The sequence below is a fragment of the Lipotes vexillifer genome, unplaced genomic scaffold (assembly GCF_000442215.2).
Source record: "Lipotes vexillifer unplaced genomic scaffold, Lipotes_vexillifer_v1.1 scaffold625, whole genome shotgun sequence".
Classification (NCBI taxonomy): Eukaryota; Metazoa; Chordata; class Mammalia; order Artiodactyla; family Lipotidae; genus Lipotes; species Lipotes vexillifer.
In genome coordinates, this window is record NW_006771655.1 from 815,992 (window position 1) to 829,593 (window position 13,602).

Here is a 13,602-nt window from a genome sequence, read left to right on the forward strand (position 1 = left end):
CCCCCCCGTCCAGTAAAACCCTTCTGATAAAATAAGAAGAGGGCGAAACCCCCTGCCCTCAGGGCCCTCTGGGTGCCGTCCGGCCCCTTTGCCGGAGCCCCTGCGGCCCGTGTCATCTGTGCCTTCGCTGGGAGCTCTACTGACCCTGCTCCCCGCTGCGGCTCCCACTGGGGAGCCCGGCACTCACACGTGGGTCGCTGACACACGCGGTCCGGCCGAGGCGGGAGTGGGATGGGTCGGGCCCGGGGCCCCCGCCCACAGCAGCCGGTGTTTCCCTCTCGCCCCCAGTCCCTGTACGTGTGCCTCCCGGCCCTGCTGGAGTGCCCCCCCTTCCCGCTGGAGTGCCGCGAGAGCCGGCGCTCGGCCCCTCAGCTGCCCGAGGAGCTGCGCCGCGTCGTGTCCATCTACCAGGCCACCCTGGACCTCCTGCGGCCGCTGCGCCTGCACCCCGGGATGGCCGCGCAGCTGCTGGCCTACCTTCTCTTCTTCTCGGGCACGCTGCTCTTCAACCAGCTGCTGGACAAGGGTGAGGCCCGGGCGGGCGGCCCGCAGGCCGCTGAGCGCGGCCTCCAGGGGGCCGGCGGGCCTAGCCGTCCCGCCCCGCAGGGCCTGGGCGGGTGCCACCAGGGGAGGATGTGCTGCAGAGCCCGTCCCCGTGGGAGCGGGAGCCGCCCGTCCGCGTCTGCACAGGGCCCGTCCGGCCTCTCCTGGTTCATTTTATCCCCGCGTGGCCTGGGGCCCCTGTGAGCGAGGAGGCAGCAGGCTCAGGGAAGTGACGTGGCCTTTGACCCTGCCTCACTGCCCCCCAGATCCTCCACCGCCCTGCCCAGCGCTCAGGGCCGAGGCAGTGCTGCGGTGCGGGGCAGGGAGGGCGGGGCCAGCCCACGGCACGTGCGAAGCCTGGACAGCGGCCCTCTGCACTTGGAGTCGCGTGGCTGTCACCGCCCCTCCCTGCCCTGCCACCTTCACCTCCCACCTCCATACCCACCCACCCATGCCCAGAGAGGGGTCTGGAAGCAGGTAGTTGTCTTCGAGACTGACGTAAGGTCTTCCGTCTGTCCAGAGGCCTGGTGCGGGGGCGGGGGGGCGCGGGAGGAGGACGGGGCTAGGGCCCAGCCGGGCCTGGCTCCCTCGGGGGAGGGCGGGCAGCATGCCTGCCCTGCGAGGGCTGCCCGACATCACCCTCGTTCCCTCCCTGCATTCCCAGGGCCCTCTCTGAGTTGCTTCCACTGGCCCGGAGGCGTCCAGGCCTGTGCCCGCCTGCAGCAGCTCCTGGAGTGGACACGGAGGGCCGGCTTTGGCGAGGCTGGAGAGTGCTCCTTCCGGAAGCTTTCCTGCTCGCTCAGCCTGCTGGCCACGCCCCGTGCCCAGCTCGTGCAGGTGGGCGGGGTGAAGAGGGCGGGGGGCAGCGGGCGCAGCGAGGATGGGGCGGCACCTTGCACGGTCGCCCTGGGGTCAGCAGCTTGCAGACCAGGAGGGGCTCAGTGGGCTTGCAGTGGCTTAGTCCACAGCTGTTCCCACCTGCAGGCAGGATAACGGCCCCAGGATGTCTGTGTCTAGTCTCTGACCTGCAGCTGTGGCCACAGGGGGCCCTGCTGATGTGGGGAGGTCACCCCGGGGCACCTGGTGGCCCCGTCTAAGCACACGAGTCCTTAAAACTGGGAAAACATTTGCAAACGATGAGACCAACAAGGGCTTAATTTCCAAAATCTACAAACAACTCATACAGCTTGACATCAAAAAACAAACAACACAATAAAAAAATGGGCAAAAGACCTAACAGACATTTCTCCAAAGAAGATATACAGATGGCCAAAAGGCACATGAAAAGATGCTCAGCATTGCTGATTATCAGAGAAATCAGAGAATTGAAACTACAATGAGGTACCACCTCACACCGGTTGGAATGGCCGTCATTAAAAAGCCTACAAACAACAAATGCTGGAGATGGCGTGGACAGAAGGGAACCCTCCTACACTGTTGGTGGGGATGTAAACTGTACAGCCACTATGGAGAACAGTATGGAGGTTCCTCAAAAAACTAAAGATAGAGCTACCATATGATCCAGCAATCCCACTCCTGGGCATATATCCAGAGAAAACTCTAATTTGAAAAGACATATGCACCTCAATGTTCACAGCAGCACTATTTCCAATAGCCAAGACACGGAAGCCACCTAAATGTCCATCAACAGACGACTGGCTTAAGGAGATGCGGTACGCGTATGCGATGGAATACTACTCAGCCATAAAAAGAATGAAATAATGCCATTTGCAGCAACATGGATGGACCTAGAGATTCTCATACTAAGCGAAGTAAGTCGGAAAGAGAAGGAGAAAGACAAATACCATATGATATGACTTCTGTGTGAAATCTAAAAATATGATACAAATGAATTTATTTACAAAACAGACTCACAGGCATAGAAAACAAACTTATGGTTACCAGAGGGGAAAGTGGGGGGGGGGGAGAGATAAATTAGGAATTTGGGATTAACAGATACAAACTACTATACATAAAACAGGTAAACAAGAAGGTCCTACTGTACAGCACAGGGAACTATATCCAATATCCCATGATAAACCATAATGGAAAAGAATCCGAAGCACGATCGTATATATATAAAATCACTTTACTGTAGACCAGTAACTAACAGAATGTTGTAAATCAACTATACTTGAATAAAAGAAAGAGGGAAGCAGAGGAGTGGGTCAGAGAGACAGGAAAGAACAAGGCAGAGGGCTGGCTCTGAAAGTGGAGGACGGGGCCGCGGGGCAAGGGGTACAGCGGCCTCCAGGAGTTGGGAATGGCCCTCGGCTGGAGGCCAGCACAGGAACGGGACCTCAGTCCTACAACCACAGGGAAACGGATCCTGCCCTGGAGCTGCCAGAAGGAGCACAGCCCTGCGACTCTTGATTCTCGCCCGTACGACCTGTGCTGGACGTCCGACCCCCAGAACTGTAAGACTGTGCACATGTTAATCTCACTGCCACCTTCATGGTCGTTTGTTAGAACAGCAGCAGGAAACAAAGACACCAGCTCACCTGCCTCCCTCACCTGCTGTGCGACATGGTCGTCACAGGTAATCAGCGAGACCAAGCCACCCAGGCCCTTTCCTGCCGGGCAGCGACACGGAACCCACCCAGGGGATGGCCAGCGTGTTTGCAGGGCGGCCCCATGGACTCTGCTTCCCACGCCCTGGGGAGCTGCTCCGTGTTTGAACCGCGTAGGGGACCGGCTGCCCCGTCCGCCTCCAGGTGAAGTCCCAGTCGACGTGAGCGCAGCCAGGAAGCCCCACGTGGCAGTGACGGCCACCACGGGCAGTCGCAAGCCACTGCGTGGAGCTCGGACTTGGGCAGAGCACCCGCCTGCGGAGGGGAAGACGAGATGGGGTCCCCCCTGGGGCGCTGCTGTGCACACTGTGCCCTGGGCCTGGCACACAGGCGTGTGCCCTGGTGAACAGTTCCACAGGGGTCCCCAACCCTCAGGCCACGGACCAGTACCAGTCCGTGGCCTGATAGGAACAGGGCCGCACAGCAGGAGGTGAGCGGTGGGTGAGCGAGCGAAGCTCCCTCTGTATTTACAGCCGCTCCCCATTGCTTGTGTTACCACCTGAGCTCCGCCTCCTGTCGGGCCAGCGGCGGCATCAGGTTCTCATAGGAGCGCGAACCCTACTGTGAACCGCGCGTGCGAGGGATCTAGGTGGCACGCTCCTTACGAGAACCTAATGCCTGGTGATCCCAGGTGGTGATGCTGGCACTGGGGAGGGGCCGCAAATGCAGATCATTAGCACAGAGGTTTGACTGTCCAGAGACCGTAATAAATCAGTTGCTTGCAGACTCATATCGAAACCCTGTCAGTGAGCGGCAAGTGAAAATTAGCTCAGGGCTCCCACCGATTCTGCATTATGGGGAGTCGTATAATTATTTCATTATACATTAGTGTAATAATAATAGAAATAAAGTGCACAATAAATGTAACGCGCTTGAATCATCCCAAAACCATCCCCCCTGGCGCCCAGTCCGTGGAAAAATTGTCTTCCACGAAATCGGTCCCTGGTGCCAAACACGTTGGGGACCGCGGAGTTACCAAGCTGGGTGCTTCAGGTTCGCCTGGTTTTCTGTGGTTTTCCGTGGTGTTTGTACTTTAGTACAAAATGCACAGCAAGGAAGGAGCAGCGGTGCACTAGCTGCTCAGCTGCGCCTCTCCCTGCACAGCTGGGAGCTGCCTGCTTCTTACTCTGGCAGAAGACTGGGGTCTATTTCTAGAGCATGTAAGACCGAGCTCGGGTCTCCAGGTTGGGACACGGGATCTCACCCTGAAGGAGGGAGCACCCCGGCGGCAGAGCTCCTGTTGCTGGAGCCCCGCGCTCTCGCCCGCCAGGCCCGGGCCTGCGCCCTCCAAGCAGGGGGCGGCCAACTTGGCAGGGCTGGCGGTCAGCGACAGCCCTGGGCAGGACGGAGGATGCTGACACTGGGCCTCCACAGCCAACCAGCCAGGAGAGGGAGAGGGAGGCAGGAGTGAGGCAAAGAGGCCTCGGGTCGTAGTTTGCCACCCTCAGAACGGACTGTTCAGGGAGGAGAAACTTACTTAAGAAACCATTTGCATCCTCCTAAAGATAAGGGAAGATATAGTATCCATAACATAACAGGATGCTATAAATAAGAGAACAAAAAGAATTCTTGGAAGTTACAACTACGACAGCAGAGATGCAGAGTTCAGTAGCAGGGCTGGAAGATAAAGTCCGGGAAATCACTCGGAAGTAGAGCCAGCGAGATGGAAGAGGCGTTTGCTCCTGCTGGGGGACGGCTCAGCGCCGAAGCGTGGCTTCTAGGATGAAAGTCAAAACCACCTCCGGGCAGACGAGGCCGTCCTGCGCTGGCATGTGTTTGGGGTGGAGGTGTCAGGAAGAGGCCGCTCCTCCCTACTTCCCCACGTAGCTTAGGATGTTGTCTGTCCCTTCAGTGTAGATACTCGACAACCACCGCCCAGGCCTCTTGATGTGGGCAGTAAAATCAAACGTGGGCGAAACAGAGAGGAAGGAAGAAAGAAGGAAATTAAGGGACCAGTCAAGTGAGGCCCCGCATCCGAGCAGCGTGAGGCCAGAGAGGGCAGGGCCAGCAGGGAGTGAAGACAAACCAAGACAGTTGCCCAGCCCGCTCGACCCGAGTGTCCGGGCTGCAGGTGCAGCCGGTGGGTGAAAAGCACAGTGGCCGAAACAGACCTGCACCAAGACGCGCTTGCAGGATTGCAGAGACGCCGCTGAGCTTCCAGAGGAGAGCAGCTCGGGTCTGGAGGTCAGCGGTCAGGATGGTTTCCGACTTCTCAGGAGCGAATGCAGGCGCTGCCTCCCAAATTCCCTACGAGGCCGACTCGAGCCTGGAGTCCTGATGCCTGATGCCTGATGGCGGGGACAGTGGCCCGAGGACGCTCTCCCACGCCAGGTCCCCAGCGTCCCCCTAGCACGGGCCTCCCTGGGAAGCTCCTCGAGAGAAGGAAGGGGTTCCAGGAAGCAAGACGGACGGGGACGGTAACTCAGTGACCTGAGTGCACCTTCCCCTGCGGCTGCCGTTTGTCTTCTGCCAGGGCGCCTTCCCTGCCCCCGGCTGCCCAGCCAGTCTCGTGCGGCACCTAATGCTGCAGTTGTGCCTCGTGCAGGCCTTTGACCTGCTTGATTCCTTGCGCACGGTACGAGGCAGGGGTCCTATTTCACGGCCCCCTAACCTCCCAGTGGCCTTGCCCCGTTTCTCAGCCCCCCGAGGTGGTGTGACAGGGCTTGTTCAGTGGGCAGGGCACTCAGCGCGGTGCCTGCTGGCCTCTCCTGGGAACGCCCCCCCACCACCACCTGACCCCTCTCTCGCCCTGGACGCCCACAGGCATGGGGTGAGCTGCCCTCTGCACCGGCCTTGACCTCGGCCTCGCTGGCCTTGCTGACCTCGCTGTCCCGCACGGACGCCCCAGGGCGGAGCGGATGCTGGCGCGGGGAGCGCGGGTCCCCTGCCGCCGGCCTTTGACCGGGAGCTCCTTCTCGTCAGCAGATGAGCTGGGCGAACCTGCGGGCCGCGTTCCCTGCCCTGAGCCCCGCACAGCTGCACCGCCTGCTGACCCAGTACCAGCTGGCCTCGGCCATGGGCCCCATGAGCGCCTGGGAGCCGGGTGCCCAGGACAGCCCCGCAGCCTTCAAGTCAGGTGAGGCCTGTCCTCCGGGTGGAGCTCGGAACTCGGGTGTGGCCCGGGGGCTCCTTGACCCCCAGGTCCCTGGGTCCCCAGGTGGGGGGGACAGGGCAGGACACCCGAGGAGGAAGATGGCCCAGGGCGGAGGCTCCCCTTTGCCCCCAGGCTCTCGGCTCAGGTCGGAGGTCCCCACTGCCCCTCATGGGGCCTCGCCGGGTGCACGGCCACCAAGAGGAGAGCAGGGTCTCCACACCGGGTGCCATGGCACAGCCTGTCGGGAAACGGTGCTGAGCACTCTTGCCCTGGGTGTATTACGTGTGGGGACAGACGTACGTACATATGTGTGTATATTTTTATGAGTTAGTTGTGTATCTCATTAGCAGTACGTACATTATAACACAAGCAAAAATGGAAAGTAAAGCTAGAAGTAGGGCTCCCGACGCCTGGTCACCTGGGGCTTGGACCCTGGGCGCCGTCCCCCGCCCCGTTTACTGGTTCACGTCCAAGGCCTCCCGCGGAGGGAGGGAGGGGGCTCTGTGCTGGGCGCCGGGAGCAAGGCGGGGGCTGCCGTCTTCCCTCCGTCTGGAAGGCGCGTGTGTCCTCTTGCGGAGGCCAGGACGCAGGCAGGCTGTGCTCAGCCCGGTGACACGTGTGCGGTGCATGCAGCGTGGCCGCGGGGACCTGGCAGGAGCAGGTGGCGGCCTGGGGTGCCGGCGTTTGGGCTGGGTGAGCTGGACTCCAGGCTGGGGTGTGCGGTGGGCCCGGGGGAGCCGGGGGCCGCAGGCAGGGGGCGTGCCGTGGGGCGCAAGCGCCGAATGGTGGCGCCGGAGCCTCATCCCGGGTGCTCGCTGGGACTCAGGAGGCGTGAGAGCGCCGTACGGGCTTGTGCGGCCCCTCCCGTGTCCCCGGGGTCCCACGGCGTCAGGCGGGGGTGGCCGGGCAGCTGCCTCCTGGCCAGCGGGTCACGCCGCCCTCGCTCCCGCAGAGGAGGTCCTGGAGTCCTATGAAAACCCCCCACCCATCGTTTTGCCGAGCGAGGGCTTCCAGGTGGATCTGGAGGCCGACTGCTTGGATGACAGCCTCCACCGGCACCTCGTCTACATCCGCCACTTCCTGTGGAGCCTGCGGAGCAAGCCCAGCCCGGGCGGCAGGCCCGCGCGGCCAGAGCGGCTCCAGGTACCGGGGTGGACGCAGGAGCGGGGGGCTCCCAAGGCCGCGGAGGCTTGGGGGGCCCCTCTGTCCTCCCAGCACATCGGGCTGCCTGGTGCTGAGTTCTGTCCCCCCTCCCCCAGGGCCCGCACCACACCAGCCCCGGGGTCCACCCTGAGGACCAGAGCCGCCCCCTGGCTTCCAGGGACGCCGGCAGGGGAGCCCGTGAGGCCGGCCCGGAGCGCCCTCCTCCTTCCGCGGGGGACCCCCAGGCACAGGGCCCTCTGGGAAGGCCGCCAGGCCGCGTGAGCCGCGGGGGGCCCCAGGCTGGGGACCCACACGGGGACCCCTCGTGCCTGCTCACGCCCCCCGGCACCCCGCTCAGCCTGGAGCCCGCTGTCCCCGACTGGCCAGAAGCCAGCAGTGCCTGCGCGGAGGTGCTTCTGGAAGGAAGGAGGAACGGGCCGAGCGGCCCGGCGTGCGCAGCCCCGCAAGGTGAGCCCCGAGCCAGGCCTGCGCCCGCACCCCAGTCCTGGCCCTGCTGGCGCCTGGGCAACTGCCTCGGGGTCCTTCCCCTGCGGAGCCCTGGTGTCGCGTCTGGCCCAGGCTGTCAGAGTCGCCCACGAACGCCTGTTGCCCTGGACACAGGACAGGCTCCTGGGGCAGCTGGGGAGGGCACTGCGTGGCTCAGGCTCGGGCAGCTGGGGACTCGGGGAGTCACTCCGCCCGGGGGAGGGGAAGGATGGCCCCCTGGCGTGTGCTGAGCCCCGGAGCCAATGCAAGGTCAGCGAGGTTGGTGTGGGGGCGGGGGGGCCGGAGCCCTGGGCGTGTGTGGGCACTGGGCTGGCTGGGCTGGAGGGCAACGCAGGGCAAGCATCCCCCAGCCCCGCCCGGCCCCCCGGTGAGTTCTCAGTGCTCGTGCCAAGCTTAGAGGGTGCCCTGAGGGCAGGGGTCACTGGGATCGAGCTGGGCCTGAGGCAGGACACCTCTCAGCGACCTGGGTGGTGCCCCGGCAGGGCGCCACGATTGACCTAGTGGGGAGAGAGAGGGCGCAGGACCCTCGGCGTGGGGAGCAGCCGGGCCCAGCTGAAAAGAGCCCCAGCTCCGGAGGGACAGACGTGGGGTCACCACTGAGAAGTGTGGTGGGAGAGGGCAGGGGGAGGGAAAGCAGAGCCCCCTCCTCAACCTTCTGGAAGCACCCGGCCTCTGAGAGGGGCCGGTGTCCCGGGGCAGCACAGGGTGGCCTGACCCCCATCACCCTGATGGTGGTCCAGGTCTGGCTTTTCCCTTCTGGCCAGACGGGCATCTTTCTGGACCTCTGTGAGCACGTGTCCCTTTGGAGCAGCCAAGCCAGGATGTCCCTGGGTCTGGACTCCTGGGCAGGCGCAGGCCCCCGGGGCAGAGTCTGGACAGAGGCCTGAGCCACCGGCCCCTGACCTTACCCTTCTCGCCCGCCCAGGAGACTGTGCGGCCCCGGCGGCCGAGCCCCCTCCGGCCCCCTCCAGCCACAGCTCCAGCACGGACGACTTCTGCTACCTGTTCGTGGTGGAGCTAGAGCGAGGCCCCTCTGGGCTGGGCATGGGCCTGATCGACGGGATGGTGAGTGAGCTGTGCCGCCGCTTCCTGCAGGCCCCCAGGCTCCTCCTCTTTCCCAGAGCCGGGCTCACAGCTGGGGTGGTCACAGGCAGGCGGCGGGCGGAGGCCCGCGGCCCTGGGCACCGGGGGCTGGTGGGGGCATCTCAGCAGCGGCTTCCACCGCCTGCACCCTCAGGCCTCAGGGCGTCTGTCCTGGGCCTGCGGGGACTCTGATGGTGTCCAGCGCTGTCCTTGAAGACACACTGATGACCATACAGTGAGCCCCACCGGGCCAGGCCGGGGGAGGGGCAGAGGTGGCCCAGTCTGGAGACCCCTCTGTGCGAGGGGCCCACGGAGCTCTGAGGCTTCCGCTTCTCCCCCAGCACACGCCCCTGGGCGCCCCAGGGCTCTACATCCAGACCCTGCTCCCGGGGAGCCCCGCAGCGTCCGACGGGCGGCTGTCGCTGGGAGACCGCATCCTGGAGGTGAACGGCAGCAGCCTGGTGGGCGTCAGCTACCTGAGGTACCGCGCCTTGCCCCCCGCGGCCTCCTCTGCCCCCTCCCCCACCCCTCAGCCTGTGGGAGGCCACGTCCACCCTTGGGACGTTGGAGCTGAGTAAATGGAGGCACAGCCGTCCGGCCTGGCTCCAAGTGGCCACCTCCCGCCCTTCCTTCCCCCGCATTGGCCCTCCGATGACACACCAGTCCCCGCAGGGGCTCAGGCACCTTGGGGTGCGGCGGGCTCTGGACCAGGCCGCGAGAGCGCAGGCTCCGTGATCCCGAAGCTCTGTCACAGCACGGGGGGCTCAGGGTTGCTGACTGTAACTGTCCACTTGGGGTGACAGCTGGGGGCTGGGGGGTTGGGTCGCCCCCCAGCAGGAGTCTCTGCCCGCTGGACCGGCAGTGAGTCCTCACCCGGAGGGCTCTTCCACACCGTCCCCATCCCTTCTCTGCTTTCAGGGCCGTGGATCTGATCCGACACGGGGGAAAGAAGGTGCGGTTTCTGGTTGCCAAGTCAGACGTGGAAACGGCCAAGAAGATCTGCTTCCGCACGCCCCCTCCCTAGGCGCCGTGCAGGGGCGGCCTGAGCACCTACACCTGCAGCTCCCAGGTTACGGCCCCTTCTGCCAGGCTGTTCGGTGTGGCTGCGTCACCCACAGGACACTAGCCACAGTCCCTAGTGTACATTTTATTTTATTGATATGACAGATAACACTAAGTTGTGATGCTTGTCACAGAGCCTTTGTGTTTGAAGATTTGAGTGTTATAGATTCAATAAACTATCTTTCGTATTGTAGAGGGTGGCGGGGCGTGGAGTCTGGGTGGGCACCGTGCTGGCCCCTAGAAGGGTTGCTGGAGGTGAGGCGGTGCCCTCCGAGGAACTGCTCCCTCCCTGCCAGCGCAGGAGAGACCCCTGCGGGACACGGGGCTCGCTGGGGCGCCGGAATGGCTCTAACTCGCTCCTCGCCTGCCCTCCACCCTGCCCGCAAACAAGGAACAGCGGGGGAGACGCAGACAGCCCCCGGCCGCCGAGGGAAAGGGCCAGAGCCGCCCCCATCAGAGGGGGCTGCACCCTCGGTGATGCCACACTCAGCACGGTCCCAAAGAAAGGGTCTGGAACCCCCCAGAAGGTTATAAAGTGAGAGTCTTGACCCACTGTGGGTATCCAGGCTTCCTCCCCCAGACTCACACCCCTCCTGATGTCCTCTCTGGTCGCTAAAGCCATGGCTGGGCCCTAATACCAGGCTGGCCTGGCTGACCAGGCTCTCAGTCTGCGGCCCGGCTGGTGTCCACCTGGTGGCCGTTGCTTCACCCTGGTGGGGGGGCCCGCCTCCTGCACCAGCCGCTGACCATGTGCAGGGCCGTGTTGGGTGTCACAGTGGCAGCGGGCGCCTCCCGGCTGGGTGTCGTCGGCAGGCTCAGCAGTGTGCGCCTCCCTGGGCTCTGGGCTGGGCTCCTCCTCTTCGACAGGAACAGAGACTCTGGGGACGAGAGGGTCCCGGCCAGGCAGCTGCAGACACACCCCTTACCTGGAAAGGGGTCTCGTGGAGGGACCAGCGGCCGGAAGGTGTGTCCCAGGCACTGGGCCTCGGGCAGCTGTGGGCGCAGAAGAGGCTGCAGGTGGGGGCCCGGCCCTGCGGGTGCTCAGTACCAGGTGTCCGGATTCCACCTGACCAGAAGCAGTTCCCAAAACGCTGGATGAAATGTACTTTAAGAAGTCAGTTAAAATGTGCAATGGAACCCCCCCCAAAATTCTGATAGCCCGAAACTGAAACAAGGGCACGAGTTCAGGGAGGCTGGCTGCTGACCCAAGGCCTGCCGAGCACCACCCCACCCCCGCCCCCCACGGAGCTGCATGGAGTCGTGGGGGGGGGGGACCCCTTGCATACCGCAGAGTTCCAGCAGGGAAGGGCTGGGGCCCCTGGGAGGGCTGGGGCCCCAGGGAAGGGGGAAGACCTCCGAGCTCCGCTTCTCGCTGGCAGGGAGCGGGTGCTGAGAGCCCTCCGAGCTCTCTGAAGGGAAGGACACACTTCATTCCCGGGATGTTCTTTGAGGTCAGCACTGTGATTATCCCCATTTGCAGACGAGGAAAGTGGAGCACAATGGGACCGTCATTTTCTGCATCAGTCGGCCAGCGCTGTAAGTGCTGTGAGGACAACCCGACAGAACCCAACCTCTGGAAGCAGCCACCCTGGTCCGCCCTCGGCGCGGCTGCAGTGGGCGCCCGGCCCAGGTGAGTGCGCCCTGCTCGCGCGCCATCCTCCGGGCCGCAGCCCAGCCCGTGTCCTCACGGCCTCCGAGGCCCCCGGCGGCTCTGCCGCTGTGGCTGACACGCCTGGGACAGCCCAGCCCCGCCGGATTTGAACTCGCGTCGTTGGACTGGACTCCCAGCCACCACAGAAGTCTACCCTGCAAAGACAATGGTAAGGGAACGTTTCTAGACCGGCCTTGGCTCCGTGTGAAGCAGAGAAAAAAGTCCCCTCAAAATCCGTATTCTCAAACTGGTTCGTAGGCACGTTTGAGACCCAAACTTGCAACATCTGAACGAACGACGTGAAAAAACTGAAAGCTGAGCATTAATTGGCATCCTGGCAAATTGAAAAAAAGCATTTTCTCTAGGTGTCACATCCTCAGCCCTGGCCTCCCTGGACCCAAGTCCGGAGGGCCAGGCAGGGCCGGGTGGGCCGGGCAGCCTGGGCGGGCGAAGGGCGTCGCCGGGGCTCGCAGGGCTGGGTTGGTCCCATCCTGGGAGGGTCAGGTGTCCTTTGGCACGCCCCGCACCAGTGCCCCACGGCTCTGCTCCGCGCACCACCTGTTGCTTCTCGGAAAGCATCCTGGGGCCGGGACGCCAGCCAGAGGCGTCCGCCCCTGCGGTACCCGCCCGGCCCCCATCAGCCTCCTCGGCGGCGGGTGTTTCTTGGGGCGTCTGGGGGGAAAAAAACCGGCGGGGGGCGGAGGCACCCGACCGCAGGAGCGGGGCCGGGGCCAGGGGTAGTCCTGGATGTTGGGCGCGGCGGAGCCGGCGGGCTGGGACTTTCGAAGCAGCAGCACCACCTGGTGGCCGAGCCCCGCCAGGCGCCTGGGGAGCTGGGGCGCAGCCTTGGGGGTTGGTTTATAAGCGGGGCGGGGCCTGACTTGGACGGAACACTGGTAGAAAGCGCTTGAGAGGAGGGGGTATGTGTCTCCCCCACTTGGTGTAAGAACAAAGCGCACCCGGACTTGCTCCCAGTAAGGCTTCTGGCGGCAGGTATCGTGGTCACTGGGAACACTGCTGGGTGCCCTGCCCTTCCCCCTGCTCGTAGGAGGCTGCAGGTCTGCTAAGGTGACCGCACCTCCAGCCCACCCAGCAGGAGCCCCAGCCTTACCGTCTGCGGGAGGAGGTCTAAAAAATGTCACTGACCAAACCCATTGCCCCCGTGGCAGCTGCCACCTCAGGGAGGTCGACATTGCTCCCTTTCTGACTGACCTCGTGCGTGCGTGTGTGTTAGTGAGCTGTGGTTTCTGTACCATCTGGGACATGGGCTGAATGGGGGCTCGGCCCTGACACATGGGGATTAGGTGAGAAGGCAGAGCACCAGGTGAAGGCCCCTCCCAGCTCCACGGCCAGCTCTCCCAGCCCAGCAGCACTGTGTCCCCTGGACTCCGCGGCAGCTACGTGGCTGCCCGTGGGGCTCCCTGCTTCCTGGGTGGAGGGAAAAAGAACAGACCCCGTCTTGTTCACGCAGCCATTTTGTAAAGATTTATTTTCGCCGTATCTGTCTATCTCCTCTTGCCCCCAAACAAACAAGGACCAGCAGGACACAGACCAGGCAGCTTCCACCCCGTCCCAAGAGGAGCTAAAGCCGAGCATCAGTGCTGTGTCACTATACAGCTCAGTGTGGCCACGAGAGCAGGGGGTTAAGAGAGAAAGACACACAGAGGCCAAAGGCTGAGACTGTGACAGCCTCCCTGACCACTGAAGCCATGGCTGGTAATACCAGGCTCTCAACCTGCCGCCCTGCCCGGCGTCCACCTGGTCCCTTCATCCTGGCAGGAGGCCCGCCTCCCTCTCCACCAGCCGGCTGACCATACGCAGGACCAGGGGCAGGGCCGTGTTGGTGTCACGGTGATAGCGGGGCTCGGACGCCTCCACGCTGGGCGTGAACACAAACTGGGCCACGCTGGGCATTTTCAGCAGGTTCAGCAGCTCCGTGGCCCCGACGT

The 13,602-nt window shown here is 63.6% G+C and overlaps 2 protein-coding genes across 2 annotated transcripts in view; one reads left to right on the forward strand and one right to left on the reverse strand.

Annotated features, from left to right (window-relative positions):
* Positions 1-9,964, forward strand: part of RADIL (Rap associating with DIL domain) — a 59,147-nt gene extending 49,183 nt beyond the window's left edge. Inside the window, 8 exon segments of the mRNA XM_007447086.1 lie at positions 289-526; positions 1,208-1,380; positions 6,039-6,189; positions 7,160-7,339; positions 7,429-7,818; positions 8,783-8,922; positions 9,282-9,421; positions 9,859-9,964. Of these exon segments, the coding sequence (XP_007447148.1) occupies positions 289-526; positions 1,208-1,380; positions 6,039-6,189; positions 7,160-7,339; positions 7,429-7,818; positions 8,783-8,922; positions 9,282-9,421; positions 9,859-9,964 (1,518 nt within the window).
* A 3,456-nt stretch (positions 9,965-13,420) lies between these two features.
* AP5Z1 (adaptor related protein complex 5 subunit zeta 1) overlaps positions 13,421-13,602 on the reverse strand; it is a 10,401-nt gene continuing 10,219 nt past the window's right edge. The window contains exon 20 of the mRNA XM_007447089.1: positions 13,421-13,596. Coding sequence (XP_007447151.1) covers positions 13,421-13,596 — 176 coding nt within the window. The remainder of the gene's footprint in view (positions 13,597-13,602) is intronic.